At 50.7% G+C, this 21,501-nt stretch overlaps 3 protein-coding genes across 5 annotated transcripts; 1 reads left to right on the top strand and 2 right to left on the bottom strand.

Moving 5' to 3' along the window:
• The first annotated feature begins 2,326 nt into the window (after window positions 1-2,326).
• Window positions 2,327-4,392, top strand: LOC122367436 (cytochrome P450 9e2-like). The gene has a single exon (XM_043340507.1). The coding sequence runs from the start codon at window positions 2,473-2,475 to the stop codon at window positions 4,084-4,086; it is 1,614 nt and encodes a 537-aa protein (XP_043196442.1). The 5' UTR covers window positions 2,327-2,472; the 3' UTR covers window positions 4,087-4,392.
• Window positions 4,393-4,741: 349 nt separating this feature from the next.
• LOC122367438 lies at window positions 4,742-7,380 on the bottom strand. Its single transcript, XM_043340512.1, has 4 exons — window positions 7,248-7,380; window positions 6,674-6,800; window positions 5,944-6,147; window positions 4,742-5,297 (listed from the first exon to the last, which is right to left on the bottom strand). The coding sequence occupies exons 1-4, from the start codon at window positions 7,348-7,350 to the stop codon at window positions 5,054-5,056; spliced, it is 678 nt and encodes a 225-aa protein (XP_043196447.1). The 5' UTR covers window positions 7,351-7,380; the 3' UTR covers window positions 4,742-5,053.
• Window positions 7,269-20,578, bottom strand: LOC122367437 (succinate--hydroxymethylglutarate CoA-transferase-like). Of its 3 annotated transcripts, none has more exons than XM_043340508.1 (3): window positions 13,307-14,728; window positions 12,782-12,995; window positions 7,269-7,377 (listed from the first exon to the last, which is right to left on the bottom strand). In XM_043340508.1, the coding sequence occupies exons 1-2, from the start codon at window positions 14,354-14,356 to the stop codon at window positions 12,783-12,785; spliced, it is 1,263 nt and encodes a 420-aa protein (XP_043196443.1). In that variant the 5' UTR covers window positions 14,357-14,728; the 3' UTR covers window positions 7,269-7,377; window position 12,782. The 3 variants fall into 3 exon arrangements, with proteins under 3 accessions (XP_043196443.1, XP_043196445.1, XP_043196446.1); XM_043340510.1 differs by lacking the exon at window positions 7,269-7,377 and adding an exon at window positions 20,411-20,578 and having other exon boundaries at window positions 12,768-12,995; window positions 13,307-14,372; XM_043340511.1 differs by lacking the exon at window positions 7,269-7,377 and adding an exon at window positions 20,118-20,186 and having other exon boundaries at window positions 12,768-12,995; window positions 13,307-14,372.
• Between the last annotated feature and the right edge of the window lie 923 nt (window positions 20,579-21,501).

The following is a 21,501-nucleotide window of genomic DNA, read 5'->3' as shown; positions in this document are numbered from 1 at the left end:
CTGATAGATAATAAACGCTCAGCGCTGACAGAGCCAGACTAAACCCCCAGAGCTACCCTCTACCGGTACCACAGACGCGAGGAGCTGGTACAGGTCGGTACAGACGGTATGGGGCTCCGGACTGCCGATCTCAGCCAGTCCGGTACAGACACGTGGCAGAGCAGCACCTGCTCAGCAGTCAGCACATGTCGGACACGTTGCATTTGACGAGTCATGCGGGCGGCGGGGCGGACGACAGAAGGAGAGCTGGTGTGGGCGGGATCGATACGGCAGTTAATTTCTCGCCGTCACCGAAAGTACAGATTACAGTGCACACTGCACACCTGAGGTAGCTATTGCGCTACAGAGAAACAGACAAGAGAAAGCAGAGGTCGGAGAGAGAGAGAGAGAGAGAGAGAGAGAGAGAGAGAGAGAGAGAGAGAGAGAGAGAGAGAGAGAGAGAGAGAGAGAGAGAGAGAGAGAGAGAGAGAGAGAGAGAGAGAGAGAGAGAGAGACTATTTTACGCAAAGTAAAAGACTATCCGCCTTGGAGACTATTTTACGCAAAGTAAAGTACGCCTGAAAAAGAACACAGACATTCCATCAGGAGCCTGACTGGGATGACAGACGGAGACTGAGCGGGAGAGGGGGCTGGTAGTGCTGGCGGGCCGCGGGCGGGGCCGGCAGCGGCCGATCGGTTTGAGCCAGAGCCAGGAGCGGTCCGTGCCAGCCACTGTGTGTGGGTGACATTGGCGCCCGGCACCAAACACAGCTATAATTACCGCCGCTACAACTGGTGACGCCAGCGGCCGTTAGATCATCACCGGATGCCGGTGGGCCGAGCACACGGCGCACGCAGGGCCGGTGCCAGCGCAGAGCGCCAGTAACATCATCAATCACCGCATCCCGACGCCGATCGCACCCTATCTAACGTTACACCCATTTTGCACGCGGTTCCGCCCGAGTGCCTGTGAAAAATTGGGCATTTGAGGCGGTATCAATTCCAGCTGTAACCGCCATTCGTAAAACTGATCGGCAGCGTTTATGAATGTCACATGCTGCACGGTAACTATAAATAACATGCTGTTGGGTAGTGCGTTACTCACATTGCAGGCAAGTTACCTTTCATATCGTCTATTGCACTAATGTCTTGAACTATCGAATATGAATCTGAAATCTGAATTTGAGTTTGAAGCTAAGATATATACCTAAACGTTGTCTTGAAGCGCTTCTTCTCGAACACATGACTAGTAGGATTGTTACGAAACCAAACTTACTAATGCATTATAGGACCGAATATTTGCCCCGACCGGAAGTGGTACGATCGACCCATCAACTGATGCACGGTGCTGTCAACACTCATCGATCAGTCGTAGGTGGTCATTCACACAGCGGGTTGCACCACGCTACGACAGAATCGACTGTAGAGCTGCCAGATTAGGTGCCTGAGACAGCTACTCTCTAGCCATGGCGGGTATTGGCTTCGCTGCACAGTCCGCAATTTGTCCGGTGATGGAAGGGAAGAGGGTGAGTGAGAGAGAGAGAGAGAGAGAGAGAGAGAGAGAGAGAGAGAGAGAGAGAGAGAGAGAGAGAGAGAGAGAGAGAGAGAGAGAGAGAGAGAGAGAGAGAGAGTGAGAGTGAGAGTGAGAGTGAGAGAGAGAGAGAGAGAGAGAGAGAGAGGGAGAGAGAGAGGAAGAGAGAGCGCGGAGAGAGAGATGGGGAGAGAGAAAGGGGACTCGTACTGAGTGGTGAGTAGTGAGTACAGATTTACGTTGCTGCAGCACCTCAGGTGACCTCGGCACGGTATAATGCTGTCCTCAGGTGACCTCGACACGGTACACTAAGACCTCAGGTGACGTGATTGCGTAACACTACTGACCTCAGTGACCTCGAAACGGTCGGTATCTGGTGATCCCAGGTGACCTCACATGGCACACTGCTCCTGCCTTCTCACGAGATCACATGCAACCTAGACAAGGTCGTATGGCTCATAAGTGATTTTGAAACGGTTTTTTAGCAGTCTTTAGGCTGTGACGAGACGTAAAGACCAACATACCTTATAGTATCTTCACATTCATTGCGAGGCCGAGGTCTGGATTTGGTCAAGTAGGTCGGAAAGTCGGCTATACAGTATACACGGTCACTCAGTACTTTTTAAGAACAATGTAAAATGTGGCGCTGGGCACAATTATCCTTACTTTCCAACAGCAAACCCATACGGCCATAGTTGTGGTGCGTTAAGTCATTTCGTGTATACCACCGGCGGGTTTCCGGCCTCAAATACGGCAGCTCTACCAGTCCGTGAAGTGGCTGATATGCACCTTTATCGACCTTGGACGGACGGCATCCAGCGGCGCGCCGCGCCCCCTGACGCTGTGTCCGCAGTCACCGCTGTGCTGCTGAGGGGTGGAGTGTTGTGGGACGTCACAAGGCACCAGTACTATCCCCGCAGCGTGCGCAGGCCCAAGACTATCCGAGGACCGGGACCGCCACCATGCTGGAGACCCTGCTGGCGGTCGTGTGGTGGCCGCTCTCCTGGCTGCTGCGGCCGCTGCCGCTGGCCGTCATCGCCATCCTCCTGACGCTCGCCTACCGCCGTATCACGCGCGACCACGCGTTCTGGACGTCGCGCGGCGTGCCGGGACCGCCGCCCACGTTCCTCTCCGGCCACAACTTCCCCAACCCGCGCTGTTTCTACGAGTTCGATCAGTGGCTCTACTACGAACAGGGCGGCAAGAAGATGTGCGGCTTCATTGAAATGATGCGGCCCGTCTTGTACGTCGGCGATCCGGACCTGATACGAGCCATAACCATCAAGGACTTCGACCACTTCGTGGACCGTCGTGACCTGGTTATCAGCAAGTGTATGGAGGACATGATGCCGTCACTGCGCGGTCGGAAATGGAAGGAGGTGAGAGCCATCATGTCTCCGGCCTTTTCCAGTAGTAAGCTGAAGGCGATGCACGAACTCTGCCTCGAAAGCGCCGACAACCTGAGCAACTACCTGCAGGAGACGACGCGGCAGCACGGTGATGTCGAGATGAAGGAGGCGGCGGGTCGCTTCACCATGGACAACATTGCGTCCTGCGCGTTCGGCGTCAACTGCAACTCGTTCAAGGACCCGAACACAGAGTTTGCCAAGCACGCGTCTGTGTTTTTCCGACCGATGAGTGTGTACGACTCACTGCGTCTGGCTTTGGTGATGGTGCTGCCCCACTGGCTGGGACAGCTGCTGCCAGAGCGCAGCGAAGCAGCCGGTGAGTTCTTCCGGCGCGTAGTACTCACCACGATAGCGCACCGGGAGGGAGCCGGAGACGCCGGCAGACGCGACTACCTGCATCTGCTGCTGGAGGCCCGCCAGCAGCACGGCGAGCACGTGCTGTCCAACGACAGCATCGTGGCCAACTGTGTGCTCTTCTACGTGGCTGGCTACGACACGACGGCCACTGTGATCACGTTCGCCTGCTACGCGCTGGCCACGGAGCCGGCCGTGCAGGCGGCGGCGCGTGACGAGCTGGACCAGGTGCTGGCGCGCCACGGCGGCCGGCTGACCTACGAGGCTGTCTCGGAGCTGCGCTACCTGGACCGGGTGATCAGTGAGACGCTGCGTCTCTACTCTCCGTCCATGCGCATTGAGCGCGAGTGCTCCCGCGACTACCGAGTGCCCGGCACCGAGCTGACGCTGCCGGCCGGCACGCTGGTCGCCATGCCCGTCATCACCATGCACCGCGACCCGGACTACTTCCCGGACCCAATGCGGTTTGACCCGGACCGCTTCCTGCCGGAGGAGAAGGAGAAGCGCCACCCGTGCGTGTACATCCCGTTCGGCAGCGGGCCGCGCAACTGCATCGCGCAGCGGTTCGCCCTGTTCGAGATCAAGGTGGCGCTAGCGTGTGTGCTGCGCGACTGTCGGCTGGAGACGGCGCCGGCCACGCCGCCGGCGCCGCTGCGCCTCGAGCCCACTGCGTTCCTGAGCACGCCCGCTGACCCCGTGCGCGTGCGGGTGGTGCCGCGCACAGACCGGCCGGCGTCGGGAGGCTCGGGTCCCGCGACTGAGGCCCCGACTGAGTCGGACCCCGCTCCCCGACCGGCCACCACTGCTCAGTAGCCAGTGCTAATCGTCCCTGAGGGTGTCTGTAAAGTGGTCAGCATTAAGTGCTCCCAATCAGTATGTCTGAAGAACGCTGCATACGGGTCTTTTCTTAGTCAATATTTCTTCCACTACGATATCCGCAGTAGCATCTCCATTAAAAGCAAGCTAATTGTTATGCATGAGTAATAACATCCACCAGTGATCCTTGCTGTGATCATTTTGGAGAAAATAATCGACTTAACACTAATGGTTATTGGCCTCTGCCCCTATCAACGATGCCTCGTCACTACTGGCGCATTGGAAATAAATAACTGGGTCATTGCTACGCCTTTTGGTTTGTCAACAGTGCGAACGTGGAAGCAGAGGGCCATTACATGAAAATGCAACATGAGAGCGAAAAAATATCATTGCGATTTTACAATATAATACTTAGCTCATCTACGAATTTGTTCCTACGTAAGCGTAACACTGTACAGTGTACACCGATACGCTGCTGTAGCACATCGTCTGTCTGCAATGGAACCTTGTCACATTATACTATTCAACGACTTCTAGCGCTAAGAATCAATGCAGTCTATGCATCAATGCAGTCTATGCATTGTATACCGATTCCGTTTACTCCAAAGTTAATGTTGTTATCTGTTTCTAAACGGTCAAAGATATATGTTATGAGTGGCACATATATTCAAGTCACAAAAATAAAACTACAATCACCTCCACATTACCGATGATAATGTCAAAGTCCATCCATCAGGCGGCGACGTCTTCACTTCATTCGCCTCTCGGTCTCGCTGTTAGCACCGCAGCGCCCCCTGCCTATCGGACTGACAGCTCCTCAATGCCGCGAGGGGGCTGTCGTTGGTCCCTTCGTCAAACAGCCCTCTGTCGCTCTGCCCAGACCCCCTCTGTCCTCCCGCTCGGAACCCCCTCTGTCCTCCCGCTCAGGATCCCCTCTGTCCTCCCAGACTCCCGCGTCGGTGTCTCAGGGCGGCGACGAGCCGTCGCTGCCGCCGCCGCCGCCGCCGCCCGCACTGCTCTCCGAGTCGGTGGCCAGGTCATTGCGCAGCACGTGTGAGGGCGGCGCCAGCGCGTGGTACGCGGGTCGGATCCGCTGCATCCAGTCGTCACTCTCCAGCCACGGGTAGTCGGAGACCACCATCAGCTTCTCCAGCATGTTGTACAGGTTGGTGATGTCGCCGTAGCTCTGCAGCAGCTCCGTGTAGTCTCTGAACGCACGGCGCGACACATCCGCGTGTGACTTATCGGATCATTGAAAGGCGTTAGGTGTGGCATTTCGCTGATTTTGCGACGCTGTAGGTCGATTAGTTCACAAGGTATTAGCAGATTAGTAAAGCAAAGTGGGAAGCGGAAAACTTCAATATTTGGTGATATTCATTATTCAGTGACGGGTAACCTCAGTTCAGTATTGACCTAGGTATGCGAAAAATGACAATACTTTTTGGATGTACTGGTTAAGTTCTATCCATTGCCTTCTCCCAATCTTTCCGTTATTCCTACTTTTTTTAGTTAATTGTGTGAAACCATTTACATCCCATCCCATAGGCACGGCGAAAGAGGCCGAACCCAAACCGAGCACGGACTAGGTAAGGTATTTTAGATCAAACCGATTCCACTGCTCCCATAAAACTATGACTATAAAAAAATGATTGCGAAAGACGAACGTTTACTTGGAATCTATCAGACATTACGTAGGCACTTTTAATCTGATACCGGGCCAGGAAGTGGAAATGACACCTCGGCATACTGAGCATATGGTGTATGTCATCCCTGATCCTCTCCCCTCCCCCCCGGACAACCTACGCTGATCGAACACTGATGTGTCGCCCGTCTGCTCCTCCCCGGCGGACCCACCTCTGAACGGCCGTGTCGTTCTGAGCACGGCGCAGCTGCTGGCGCGCCTGGTCGGCCGGCGGCAGCCGCGCGCGCAGCTGGTCCAGCCGGGCCCGCAGCCGGTGCTGACGCTCCAGCGCCGCCGACAGCTCGGCCTCCAGCTGCGTCAGGCGACTCTTGCGCGACCGGTCGGCGTCGGCGTGATCGGTCAGCAGTTGTTCGCCTCTGCGGGTCGGTCAGGGATGGCAAAATGAGGCGCAGAACTGCGGCCACCGTCCAAAAGGGACAGCGAACACCCCGACAGCTAATGCCCGCGCCATCCAACAGCGAACACGGACACAAAAATCGCCCGCACCACGGTATAGCCACGCGTCCTATGCAAGAAACATGGCACAACGGAGTATTGACACGACGAGCAGCAATCTGCACCAAGAGTTGGTTGAATCAAATAACTAGTCGACTATCGTATAATCCAGCAGACGATACCGACACGCACACATGCTATGTCATGTTGTGAGTTTTCAAAACAGACATCCAAAAAGGTCATTAAGATAAGTCCGGAAGGTTCGTTATAGTATTGCCACAATCTTTAAAGAGTTTAGGGGATGCTGAAGGCATCTCTCGTCTATCCGTCAACACTTTGCGTCGCCGCTGACCGCCCACAGGTCGCACAGGCCTGTGCATGATTCAGTCCCCACAGGTCACAGGTCCACAGGTCAGTCCCAGCTCCCCCACGGGTCGCCGCACTCACTGCCCGTCTGGTAGACCGGTGACCGCGTCCAGCACGGTCGTCAGACGCGAGTACTGGTTGGCCGCCTCCAAGATTCGTCGGGCGTCATTGAGCTCCCTGGTCTTGCTGCTGGCGCCCTGGACAGCGACTGGAGTACAGACACACAACGCACGGTGAGGGCTGACGCACCAAATGAGGCAGAGGCAATGCTCTAACACCCGTCTACCCCCCTTCCCCCTCCCCCATTGGTGATAAATATTGGTGACAAGACGGTAGTAGTCATTGCCGCACGGGTAAATCTTAGTCGGTTAGCAGAAAGCTCCGATCATACCGACAGTATATGCTCGAGACCGAAGTCTGCCGAATTGCTTTATGAAGCTATCTCCCATAAAACATAGGTACGATAAAAATGCGTAACGATACCAAACGATCTGCGGGCTGTAGGGTTGACCACAGAATACGGAACCCGCTTCAAATTATCACAATTCAAAAATGTTCGGAAAAAATCGGGGGTGTCGGGCTGGTGCGGCGCTATGTCGCTGGTGCAGCGATGTGTTACTGGTTAAGCACGGTGTCGCTGGCGCTCCACACATACCTTGCTCAGCAGCGATGAGCTTCTGAAGCTCGTCCACCCTCTGTCGTTTGGAGGCCAGTCGGTTCCCGCTGGAGGCCCTCGGGCTTCGGCGTGGGGAAGACATGGCCACTGAACTTCACTAGACACCGTCTGCCAGAAGGAAAACGAAGCTCTCAATATGTTTAACGCACAAACTCGAGCACATTCACTATTGCAGCATCATCAAGCAGCATGTATCTGCTCATAGTGCTAGGTACCATGCCTGTCGACTTAACTATCCCAAATTAAATACTGCAGCCTTAAGCACTTCAAAGGTGTTAAATGTGCGCCGCAGGTGCGAGCACAAAAATTACCAGGCCTCTCATGGTGTATCAGCAAAGGAACAGCACTTCAGCATCGCGGTAAAATGATCCAGTCACCACTTGTCAGTAGGGTTGCAACGCGTATTTGTGGGTGGGCGTGTCAAGTTCTTCACGCTTTGAGTGAACAAAATTCTAGGTATCTATGGCATGTCAGTCAGCCAATATTTCGGCTAAGCAACAACACAGGATGACAGTTTGGCATTACCCTGCAGAGATTTTAAACTTGCTTTTGTATTGCGCCATTAGTTCCTGCTTACTCATTAACATTTCCTCCTTTCCATTCTTAGCAAAATTGTTATTTATTTGTCAACATGGTCATCAACACGGCTGAAACTTGCACATATAAGCAATTACTGGCAAGCAAACTGTAGGGTGCTTCAGCTTCTGCCACTGTCCCCAGCCTCACAATTCTTTGTATTTTGAAAGCCCATCTGACTTGGGCCTGCTGTTTGGTTGTGCTCCAATCTAATACTGCTCAGAAATGTTGAAATGTATTTCTAGATGAATATTATAAGCATGATAATCAGATGGTGTCCTTAATTACTAAATTAAAAAACACAACATTTTTCATGGTTCCTACTAGACTGGGTAGGTAGTAGGTACCAATCAATCAAGTTTCATAGGGAAAACTTAACCCATCAAATATCTAACCTTCAATTGCTGAGCTTATCCAGTATCTCTGTTATTGAGATATTTCAATCTATTGATGGTCTCCACTGGAAGCAAACCTAACATGGTATTACCCAGTATTACCTAGCCTAGCAGCAACCACAGCATCAATACATGCCTAGGTACCTACGTACCTACCTCGCAAGCGGCAAGGCAAAAGGTAGGAACCTACTTTAGTCAGACAATATAGGCAAAACAACCTGTTCTGGATCAGCAATATCTTTGTGTTATGCCTGGAAGTGGCATTTAACACAATCCACTATCTAGCCAGGAAACTACCTGTCCTGTCCTAAAGTGTCCTATATTGTTTTGACTGATGCCTGACAAGTGACAAAGCTCCAGATTTATCATTTAGGTAATTAAAATAATTAAGTTTAATAGGTGCCTAGACAACTTACAAACTTGAATAATTGAATTGACATGCCAAGTGCGGAGTGCCTGTTAAATGCAACTTAAGCTCAAACTGTAACAAAACAATTTCGCAAGCTCCAACAAGTGCCTTGAGAATCATTGTATGGTTTACTTGTGGTGTGCTCAGAGAGCATGGCATATTCATCGTTCCCGGGAATATTCCCAGGGCCGCGGTTCGGAGGCGTATCTCTCTGAATGGCCAATCTTTGGGAATATTCCGCGCATGGAATATTCCACAAATTCCACATGGAATGTGCCTTTCCGAATGCACCATTCATGTCCTAAATGAGGTGAATAAAACATACAGCCAACACATTTCACAATTCACCACCTGAAAAACAGACAGGTGTTCACTTACAACTGTACCTAATGTGTTTCCCATATTTTTTTTATTATAAGTCAATTATTTCTATGAAACTAATGTCGCTTATGTCAATGGTTTTTTAAGAAAACCCTTAATAGTTAATACAGTTTTCACCCACAGCAGTGGTTGTATTATCCACGGTAACTATGTATTATCCACTGACCTGAACTCTATAATGCTATTATCTAAGTATTATCCGATATATTTATCATTAATCGTTTACAAATTCAATTTGAAATATCGCGCCAATCGCGCCATGAATGTCGCAGATTCGTCAAGGATTTATCGTATTGTCCTTTGCCGAGTTGGGATTACCGTGACGTCATTGGTACAATGGCTCAAGCGCCTGCAATGTAATCGTACCTATGGGAAAAGCCCTGTGGCCTGTGGGAAAAGCATATTTTCGTCGGGAAAATAACTTTCTCGAATGAAAATACTGGTACGGAGCAATCGCGAAAGAAGACATCTGCGGTGACCTCGAAAAGTTAGCTTACCGTTTTCGCCTATTGCAGTTTATTCTACATATAACTCAGGAGCTACTGACTCAGTAGTTCTCAGCCGATCGAGACGAAAACACCACCAGTCGATCTCTGACACCTATCCGTGCTTCTATCCTCAGCCTTCAGGATACTGAAATCCTTCTCCTCCAAGCCGCAACCCCCCTCCGGGCTGGACAGGCAACTTTATCTCATGCGGGCTGCTCCATTGGAGCGGCACCGCTGCTCCTGAGGGAGCGCACCCCGTAGCCGGGTGCAGTGAGTGCCTTGGGGCTGGGTGGCCTGTCCTCTGGACGGGCTCAGCCCCGGCGACTCACTAGGGTGCCTGCCCAGACCAATGTCTCCCCCTAATTCCTATCATCCTTCCGGCTCTGCAATGGTCTTGTCGACCGAAAGGGCCTAACCCAACAAAACAAAACAAAATCTCTGACCTCCGTATGTAATTTTATCAGCCAATACGAAAATGGTGACCTCAGGTGACCTCTGTGACCTTGGAGGGTCACATAACCGTTAACCGTTTTCGCCTATAGCTAGCAGTCACATAACTCAATGGAATGTATCGAACGTGAACTTGTTACGGAGCGAGCGAAGCAAGCGTAGTCTTTTCTTAGTATTGATAGTATGATAGTCTTTTCTTAGTCTTAGATGATTCTTATTTCTTAGAAATTTCTGAGTATGAGTGGCCGGCCGTGCGGACGCTTTTGCGAGGCTTATACTCAGCAACCACTTGACCGATTTACATGCGGTAATTTTTGTAGGGTAGCTTCATTCCTTCTTCCAAGTATTGGACTCTTCCCGATGCATGTGGGTGACCCCGGCCCTTATGCACGTGCCACGTGCAAAACGAAGAGGTGTCAGTTTTGTAATAGTTGCAATATCTCGGTAACTACTGGGCCGATTGCGCTGAAACTTCGCATGAAGGTAGGCACCTACTAGGCAATGCATATCCATGTGCCACAGTTGGGGTGCTGCTGCACGTGCGCACGTGCAGGGGTCGATTCCAGATCTCGAGAACGGCTGGACCGATTGCGCTCAAATTTGGTACGCGGTTAGGGACCGGTTAGTAGGGTGCCGTGCAAAAGTCAGTTGGGACCCATTTCGCACGTGCGCACGTGCAGGGTGCCGCTTCCAGATCTCGATAACGGCTGGGCCGATTGTGCTCAAATTTGGCAAATCGCTAGAGACCGGTTAGTAGGGTGCCGTGCAGAAGTTAGTTGGAGGTACCCGGTACCCCCTCGCAATTTCGCACGTGCAAGGCCCACTCTCTCGCTCGCTCCGTTAGTCGCCCCAAAAGGCGTTATACTGGTGATATATTTTAGCTGAAATGATACTATACCGGTGATCTATATACTCTGACTATACCCGCGCATACATGTTCATGAACTACTTACTACATTAACCCTCGCATGTGTAGAGGGGGGGTCGGATGGACCCCCCCCATGGTTTTTCGCGAATAACTCGCGTAAAAAGCGGCCGATCGCGACGAAACTTTCAGTACCCTCACATTGATCAATTTTACACCTACCCTGAAAATTTCATGACCCTGACCCAAATGACCTTTGACCTGTGACCTCTTTTCCGAGACCATGTTTGGCCGGAATCGCGATTCTGCGTATGTCGGCTCGCATTAGCCGCGCGTTTGCAAGCTTTTCGTGGTTCCAAACGTTCAAACATGTGATTTGATGTTGCTTCCATGCATTAGGGTGGGTGTCAAGGTCACCTGAAGGTCAGGTCAGGTCATTGACCTTTGGTGACCTCGGGTGACCTCGGTTCACTTTTTCGAGCTGTACATGTTTCTAGGCTAGTTTTTGGAGCTGAATTCGAATTTAGCAACCATTTGAACATTTACGAAGTAGTTTTGGTGCCTTCGTATTATGTTACGAAGCTGTCAGAGGCGGTTGACACGTACTACGAATACCCGTCACGATGCCTACTGGTTGACCTGACCTGACCTGACCCGACCTGGTCTAAATGCTTAAAGACATCATCTGTGATCAAAACTAACACGATATTCGTGATCAGCACCCCGAAAACCCCTTAACAGCCACACTTTACGACTTTCTAACAGGTCCCGATTTTCCCGACTTTGGGTCAAATTGACCTGACCTGGAAGGTCACCCAATGACCTAGGACCTTAAAATTGGGTATCATCGGCTTCCTCTCGTCACGGGCAATACGCTCGTTTTTTCCGCAAAGCTCTAGCTCGATCAGGGGCCAAACGGCAAGGGGGGGGGGTGGTCCAACCGACCCCCCCCCTACACATTAGAAGCTGGCAAACGCCGCACACATGCGAGGGTTAACCCTCGCTTAATGTATCTCATTTAGCATCTCATTTCTGTTAGCTCAGTGGTGAATTTGTGCCATCACGTGTATTTTCTTCAATACCTACAGCAATAAAAAAGTCAACAGCTGATCTGTTTCACTAGCACGGCATTTATACTAACTACAAAATATCTTTAACACATGGTTGAAACATGCATCCATGTTATGCAACTTACATTTTCAAATTATGCCAACGATAATCTTATCGTACGTGAAAGTTTTCTTTTCTGACGATTGCTTATCCTCCATGTAAAGTTTTGACTTCAATAGCATACATAGACCCTTAATTAAGTCAGGAAGAAAAATCAAACAATCAGTAGTCAGCTATGTTGCGAAAATGGTAACACTAGGGTCCATTTTTTACGTTTAAGTGGTTGCGATGCTAGCATGAAAATATGCGAGCAAGCCCGGTTCATTATGGACCCGAGACCTATACTACAGAGTTTCCTCACTAGTTGGATAGTTAAAGCTACCGCTCTTAAATCCAATTACATTTCACACATCAGCTAGGCTTATAAAGCCATACGAAGGCACACAGCACACCACACCACCGCACCGACCGGGACCGAATGTAGCACCATCGTAATTTCCACCGTCCCCTGGCAGGGAATCGGACCAGCAGCGCATCCCCTCGGTCCTCCACTAAGCCGGCGAGACCGTCTACTGGATCATATCACAAATAACAACCTGCACTCATTGTCGGTATAACCAGCTTCTCCGTGCGAGAGGTCTCCCCGGCGGGTACAGTTTTCCACCCGGCGACTGAATGTCAGGACCGTCCCTGGTGACGCCCGCGAGGCTCACCGTCACTGGATGACGCCCGGGTGCGGCTCACCGTCACTGGATGACGCCCGCGAGGCGGCTCACCGTCACTGGATGACGCCCGGGTGCGGCTCACCGTCACTGGATGACGCCCCGCTGGCGCAGCTCGTCACTGGATGACGCCCCGCTGGCGCAGCTCGTCCAGCCGCCGGTCGTCGAGGGACATGAACTGTCGCAGTACGTCGTCCGTGTGCTCACCGAGCAGCGGCGGCGCGGAGCGCACCTTGTTCTCTGATTTACTGTAGCGGACGGCCGGGCCGACCAGCCGCAGTCGGCCGGCTGTCGGGTGTTCGACCTCCTCCACCAGACCGTTGTGCAGCACCTGGCAGAGGGAGGCTCCGGGTCAGCCGATCAGGCCCCGCACACCACAAGGGCGCATTCAGTCTACAAAAAACGTACGCTGATTCTTTTGTGTTCCTGCAGTAAGGTCAATCATTACGTAATACACATGCAAACTATTTTCACACCCCAGTGAAATAATCCCTCGTCCTAGTGGGAGAAAGGCAGAAATCAAAATGAAACGGGATCGGAATGATACCACAAGTCAAGATAGTTAGTTGACTGAGATACCGCATTATAAGGGAGGTAAATACCCAGTGTGACCTCGGCCGGTTCTGTCCCCCGGTCACTGACCTGCGGGTCGCTGAACACCTGTTCCATGTTGTTGACCGGGCCGTAGGGGAAGCCGGCACCCTCCAGCGTCTCCAGCCACTCTGCCGTGGTGCTCTCCGAGAGGCGCGCCTCCAGCACTGGCACCAACTCGGCGCGGTGCTCCACACGCAGCGCGTTCGTGGCGAACCGCTCGTCCTCGAGGAGGCGCGGCAGCGACAGGCGCACACACAGGTCGGCGAACTGGGCGTCGTTGCCGGCGCCCAGGGTGATGCGGCCGTCGCGCGTATGGAACATCTGGTAGGGAACGATGCTCTCGTGGGCGGTGCCGAGCCGACGCGCCTCCTGGCCGCCGTTCAGGTAGTTGGAGGCCACGTTGACCAGACAGGACACTTGCGAGGAGAGCAGGTCGCAGCGCACGTGCTGGCCCTCGCCGTCCTTGTAGCGCTGCAGGAGCGCGGCCATGATGGCGCCGTGGGCGTACAGGCCGGTGGCCAGGTCGGTCATCGCCACGCCCACCTTGCTCGGCTCGCCGCCCTCGGCACCGGTGATGTGCAGTAGACCTCCCAGCGAGGCAGCGATCACGTCGTAGCCGGGCCGCGAGACGTAAGGACCGTCCTCGCCGTAACCCGAGATGGAACAGTACACCAGCGTGTCATTCAACGCGCGCAGCCGGGGATAATCGAGCCCCAACTCCTTCATCTTCCCCGGCAGGAAGTTCTCGACAAAGACGTCCGCCTTTTTCGCCAGCTGGCGGACAATGTTCTGGCCCTCTGCGGTACGCAGGTTGACGGCCACGCTGCGCTTGCTGCGGTTGACGGAGACGAAGTAGCAGCTCTGGTCGCCGACGAACGGCGGTCCCCAGGTGCGCGTGTCGTCCCCGCGGCCGGGCAGCTCCACCTTGATGACGTCAGCGCCCAGGTCGGCCAGCAGCATGGTGCAGAATGGGCCGGCCAGCACACGCGTCAGGTCCACCACGGTGACACCGGCCAGCGGCGCCTGGGAGCAGGCCGTGTGCAGACAGCGCCGCCGGGGCAGCGCGGCCGACAGCAGGCCCAGCCGCCGCGCGAACATCGCTCAAACCCGTCAACTGCAGAGAGGGAGAGAATAGCAAAATGGTCGCTATTTCAAATAAAAATCACCACTACCTATTGCTTTTAAACTGTGACAAAAAAGAACTAACTAAGCCATCCAAATAGAAGGCAGGCAACGTTCGTGGCAGCCAGGCTGCTACACACTGAGGCCATTCACTAAAGCTCTTCAGACTTCAGTAGTCTTTCCTCCCCCGCCCCCAAACAATTGCTTTAGGTTGTCAGAGAGTGAATTTTGTCCCATGTCTCATATTACATGCATGTAGATCGTAGGATGGTATCTCAGATTATACATGGAGCACCATGACCAAACTTCCAGTGGTCAGTGGTGAAATTTGAAATCCCTGGTTCAAGCTGCTATGGCACTCAACTAGGGTTACCCGCGTGCTCCGCAACGCGAAGAAGGGTTATTTTTTAACCGTGGGTATTGGGTTGGTCTGTGTCGATTTGGTTGGTATCCATTTCGTGCGATTGCTTTTTGGCGGCCAAGCATTTTGTAATAAAACAAAAAAGATACATCGCATCGAGGTGCCCGTGTCGTATTATCATGCGTTCTACTTAAGAATCATTCGTAAACTGGCGTAAAGTCTTTTGAGGGCCATCGATGAATTTCGCTAAAAATGACAATGCCAGGGGCGTAGGCAGGGGGGGGGGCCACTGGGCCATGGCCCCCCCCTTGGGCGCCGAAGGCGCCCTTTGCGATTGGAGGGCGCCGAAGGCGCCCTCCAATCGCAAATGCAATTGTGATATAATCGAATCGAAAAACAATCGCGACTGGAGGGCGCCCTCCAATTGCGAATGTGTTTACAGGGAAAATACGGATGGAGGGCGCCCTCGGAGGACGCCCATTCCAAATACGCCCTCCAAATACGGTTGGAGGGCTCCCTCGGGCGCCCTCCAACCACATTTGTAGGCTGTAGCTCTCTAAGCGTAACGGTGGTCGCCTATGTAAGCCGCTGTCCTGTAAATAAGCGCCCTCTCACCCGAAGGCGCCCTCCTGTAGGTCGCCACCCTGCTACACATTGCCGCCCTTCTGCTGATCGGCGTCCTCATAATTATTGGCGCTCTCCTACCTATTGAGCCCTCATGTGAAATTTTGAAGGCCGCCTTTCTCCCTTTTGGCACCCTCTTGTTCAGTGCCGCCCTCCTACCTATTGGTTCCCTAGTCCTTCCTGTTGAATGTTAATCGGGGCCCTTCTCCTATTGGCGCCCTCGTGTAGATCGCCGCCCTCCTAACCACTGGCACCAACCTGTTGATCACCGCCCTCCTATCCACTGGCACCTTCCTGTTGACCAGCGCCCTCCGCACAGACGCCCTCCTGTTCGTGTCATCCTCTTGAGCAAAGGCGCCCTCCTCACCATTGCCACCCCCATTTTAATCGTCACCCTTCCGCTCATTGGCGACTTCCAGTTGATGACCGCCCTCCCACCTATTGGCGACCTCTTGTTGATCGCCACCCTCCTATTGGTGCTCTCCTGTTCCTCGCCACCCTCTTACCTGGTGGCGCCCTCCTGTTGATTGTTGATCGGCGCCCTCCTACCTATTGGTGCCCTCCTGTTGATCGCTGCCCTTCTATCCATTGGCGCCCTCCTGCTGCTCGCCAACTTCCTACCTATCGGTGCCCTACTGTCGAAACTCGGGATGTTGATCGGGGCTCTTCTACCTATTAGTGCCCTCCTGTGGATCGCAGCCCTTCTACCTATTGGCAACATCCGTTGATCGCTGCCCTCCTATCATTTATTTACTCCTTTGGCATGTTTTTCAACTTAGTCGTTCTATTGCACATAGTTGATGTCTGGCCTGTGAAAACTGCCACAAATGAACGTGCATTCAGCACAATGAATGAAGTATCTATACCTACCAAAACTATCTACGCTCTACGATGCATAAAACACGTCTTTGGTCTTAACGGATTGATCCTACTTTACGTGCATCATGGCATCTATATGGATTACGATTAAGTATTGTCAACAGGTTCGGGCGCAACAGCAGGCATCTGAAGTTTCGGTGATTGAAACTGGTTATGTGGGTACACTGCATGCATCTGTGAGAAGGCTATGAAGGCTGGTCTGAGGTAATTTGGATGATGTTTACGCATCTCGCGCTCCGGTATCAATCCGATACGGTGATCTGGTGCGTAGATATGCCACCGCCAATAAACTTTTATACATCGACACCCATGAGCCAAGCTTTCTGTACAGTTTGTGTGGCAGCGGCCCGACCAAACCTTAGGTATTTTTTACACCTTCAAATTTGGTAAAAGAGCGAGAGGAGCTTTGAACAGTGATCGTATAAAAGGCGTGCCTAAAAAGCGGAGGAAAAGGTTGTTTTCAAAAATTTCGCGCGCCTTCGGCGCAGCATTTCAAGAACACTTGACCTTTTGTGACCTGGAGTATAATGAATACACACGATGCAAAATCAATGCAGCACGACCTATACGAGGTTACGCAAAAAAAAAACTGGTGGCATGGTAAAAAACGCCTCCCAACCCCCCAACCCCCACTGAGCGATTTTTTATCTCGCGACCGTATGGCGCCCTCCTTGGGTGAGGTGGCGCCCTCCAAACCCTTGGCCCCCCCCTTCGCGATTTTCTAAATACGCCGCTGGACAATGCTATGGTTTGGAACATTTACATTTTTAAGACTTTTGTTGCTCATCATGCAAAAACAAAGATTGAACCTTGGACAGAATTGAATGCTCTTTCCAACGGTACCATATATATTCAATTGCCAAAGGTATCAGGTTATGCAGCAAACCCCGTGTGATTAATAAAGTGGCACAAAATTGACAAAGACCATTTTCTCCTGTGATTTGCACCACCTTGATTTGGATCAATCAGCTTTTCACAATTTTTATATGAGATGCGGTACCTTTCTCTTGCAAATAGGCGTTGATTCAACTCGCTCCATTTTAACGGTCACCTAAAAATAAAATTAATTCCAAAATCCCTCAAAAACCGCAATTTTTCAAATAAAAGTGCCCTCTCCGGTGCACGTGGCGCGTGCTATCCTCTGCATTGCACATCATTCAATAGCCCGTTCAATTCTGTACACGATGCTGTTTTCCCCGTGCCGGTCGGACCCCTGGTAACTCCCTACCAATCCGATCGAGCTGAGACCCCTCAAAGGCACGTCGCGCATCCTTGATCTATAAGTTGTGCAAATTTCACCGGGATAGGTGCAACGGTCTGGCCTGTAGTCCACGCAAAGCACCACCAAGTCGGGACCTCGGTAACGGACAGACGCACCCTCCTCAAATAGTACGAGGGGCGTTCAAAAAGTTCTCGGCCCGACCATGAAGGAGCAGAGATACGACGTCGACTTATTAGACCAAAAATGTTCATTTAGTCAAATAACCAGCGTTAAGACAAAAATATTTCGTGCAGCGCTTCGCGAGAGGCCTCTGGGTCTCCATAGCCAAGTGGGTTTTGGACGCATCTGCACGTCCAAGACGGCTGCTTTTGTCTCCTTGCTGTCAGCAAGGTTGCCACTGCTAAGCGATTTCCTTATGTTGGGGAAGAGGTGGCAGCCTGAGGGTGCAAGGGACGAAGAAAAAAGTGGCTGTGACAACAACTCGAAGCCACAGCTCACTGCTTCGCTGATCGTCACCCTGCTCATGTGTGCTGGTGCGTGGTCCTGGATCAGGCGCACACTTTTAGTCAGCTTCCCTAGTCTCTCCTTGATATCTGCTGCTCGCTACTGTTATCGAAGGAAGGTGTAGCATTCATCATTAATTGTGCGCCCCTGTTTTAGAAAGTTGACGAGCAGAGCCCCGCCATCATCCAAAAATGCAACCACTGTCACCTTGCCGTCTGACTTTAACACGTCGCACACATTTGGTGGCCTTTACTCAGTGTGCTTCCACTTGTACAATTCGGTCACGCCCTGAGGGTCAATGTGTGACACCCACAATCCCTCCACGGTAACAAGTAGTTCAATGAACTCTTTTGGATCTTCGAAATAGGGGCCACAAATTTTGCGTTACGCCTCCTTTCGAGTTTGCCTTTCCTCTGGAGTCAGCAAACGGGAGATGCATCTTGCAGAAATCTTAAACATATTAATAGGCCGTCGAAGAATGGCTTTGAGGAACCTGATAGACAACTCCGCTTCTGCTGCGTTGTTTCAGACCAGAACATTTGTCATTTTTCACAAAGAAGTGCTTATTTTTCATATTTTCTTGAGTCAATGCTGTTGATGGCTGGCCACTGCGGGGGTGACCATTAATGATCTGTTGACCAAAATTGAACAGAGATGCCCACTTTTTGGCGCTACTGTAAGAAAGACAAACCTCAACATGTGTTGGCACTAGCTTTTCGTGAATAACGTTTGATGCATTTTTCTGCAATACATGAACCAAATCACTGTTCTATTCTGGGCGTCACCCATTCTGACCGGAAATAGAAAACTATGTTACGATTAATTAGCAGCCTGAACCAATCACAGGGCAGATTGGTTAATGGCTACGTAAGTGGACATCCCAATAACACATCAATGAACACACCGCGTTGCAGGCCGAAATTCCAACTCCTTCATGGTTGGGCCGAGAACTTTTTGAACGCCCCTCGTAATATAGATGCTTGTATGAGATGTATGAGAATCATGAGTGCTGGTGGATATGGTCTGCGCTTGGCAAACTGCAAAATATGGCATTTAATATAGCCTTATGTATCACCCACCAGTGTATGGTGCAATGCATATTAACTGCAGTGGTGTGTGCATTTTTGGTGGAGCAGTATGGGCCCAACATAGTGCCATGCTGCATGCACTGCTTTTAATTTGATGGTTCATTGCTGTTATGAAAATGACCATAATGTATGCAAGACACGCCTTGGTCAGCCACGTAATAATAATGATTTTATTGTTGCATTGATCTGGCTCATCTTTAATGCAGCTTTTCAAAATCTGAAGAAATAATTTTACTTCAGGTTTAGTGTGGGATTTTGTGAATTGCACTTGCTTTGTGTGAACTGTGTGCTGGTGAAGGATGTGGAGGCATCTGAGCTGAGAGCAGTTACAGTTTGTGCATTGTTGCCATGCTTTGCACTGCAGTCTGGGTTGCTAGAAGCAGCAATGACAAATTCAAGTTACTATGATAAGATAGCCCACTATGGTTATTTCCCTCCTTTGCACTCTTTCAAAACTGAAGAAATTCACAAAACAAAATCATGAACAGAAAGAATACATACATCCTTCTAAGATAAAAAAGTGAGATCACACATAGATACTTTGATAGGTACTTCTTACACAAAACATTTATAAGTTACACCCAACCACTCATTGAGTCAAGTAAAGCTATGTGGTGTATAAGTAGATTTACGTTGTAGGTTAGGTTGTATGGTAGGTCATAGGTAGGTAGGTTGTAGGTTAGTAGGTTGTAGTTTGGTAAGTTGGTAGGTGTTGGTTGTAGGTTAGTAGGTAAGGTTAGGTGAGGTCAGGCTAGATTAGGTTTGTACTTTGTTTATTTCTGCTTGTATTGCACCTTATTTTTTAGCATTAAATGATTGTATGAACAATTGTCTAGGTTGATGCATGGTTAGTGACAACATGGTGTGGTTTTTCTTCAATTTTGAGCCCAGGGTGCAATAGAGGGATTTCACCCCCACTATATTAAATATTCCTTCCACATTAGTTTTATCAGTCTTGCACAGCAGCTGCATTTCAGTACCAATACTATGCATGCATAAATGACTATGAAAATATCAAAAATTTATTTTTGTGCTTCAACTTAGCTTAAAAGGGCATACATCATTCTAAGGCTTGAGTGGGCCTCCACCTGATGTAGCACTTGGCCTAAATAAAAGACCGAATTTCAACAGCTTCTGTGGTCTTGCCACAGCCAGTTATCCTGACTTGTTTCCTTGTTACAAACTAAATTGATGTATAAATTGCAGCGCTTTCAAAGCCAAAGTGCTGACACTCAAGTTGTTTCCATAAATGCTGGTTTTTGTTCTGGTCTTATTTTACTTTGCTTTAATATGACTTCCTTTAAAAGTGCATCAGCATTCGATACCACATCCAAAGCGAAGCTGAAGCATACCTTCACCTTGGTTCAATCAAGCATCATTTAAAGATATTGAGCTCAGCAGTTTGTTTAAGTAAGAATGTTATAAATATTATAAATCGATTAGAAAATGTTTGAAACGCCAACTAAACTTAAACAGCACGTAACTGCCTCAAAAATCATGCAAATAAAGACGTAAAACACTTTTTTCTCAATTATTGTTTTTTCACTGCGCCCAAGGCCGTATACTGCGCCGCCACGCGCCGCTATCGTCGAGCCTGCGTTGTTTTCATCACAGTTTTAAGGTTGTAGTAATAGCTTGTGAACGGTACTAACGTCTGTATACTTAGCGAATTATTGACATTGACGTTCAGCGACAGATTCGCGGACCCCTAGGAATCCACTGAAAATCCCTATATAGAGGTAACTTGGGGCGTAGAGTCGCGTGGTGCAATCCGTTAAACCCTACACCTAATACTTTTCCCGCTAGAGGGCAGCAAAGTTCCAGCAACAGGTTCGCCGGACCCCTAGCCCTAGAACGCCTAGGGGGGGGGTTGTATCAACCCCCCCCCTGAGGTTTTTCGGAAATAGTGCAAAAACGGCGGCGCGCAGCGCCGCCAAATTTTGGGTACCTTATGGGGCAACCTTTGCGCATCTTTTGCCGAAAAAAATTGATCGGGTCATGTCAGGTCACGGAGTTATGACGTCATAAGAGGTACAGCCTCCGGCCGGATTTTCACAAACTGAGTGCCAACGCCCGAGGTTTCCTGCCGGTGGTACGGACATCGGTTGATGGATCGTGATGAAACTTCCCATGCATGTTGGGGCAAGTATTGGCTATCATATGGTATAAGAAATTTGACCGGGTCAGGTCAGGTCACGGAGCTATGACGTCACAAGAGGAACAGCGTCCGGTACTATTTTTGAAAAGCGCCCGAACCACTATTTTGCTAATTCTTGTCACCTCAATGGGAATATGCAGCAATATTAGCTTCTACAGGGAGCAAATGGACCTCCCAAATCCAAAAATACAATCAGATTTCAAAAATTTAAATTTTGATTTTTCGAATTTCTGCCGCCGACTGTGACCTTGCCGACTTCCGGCGCTCCCAACGCGCCATTTTTAG

Source organism: Amphibalanus amphitrite, unplaced genomic scaffold, assembly GCF_019059575.1.
Source record: "Amphibalanus amphitrite isolate SeventyFive unplaced genomic scaffold, NRLGWU_Aamphi_draft 000870F_arrow, whole genome shotgun sequence".
Classification (NCBI taxonomy): domain Eukaryota; kingdom Metazoa; phylum Arthropoda; class Thecostraca; order Balanomorpha; family Balanidae; genus Amphibalanus; species Amphibalanus amphitrite.
The sequence above is the reverse complement of the archived record's forward strand: the minus strand, read 5'-3'. Positions and strand labels throughout refer to the sequence as shown.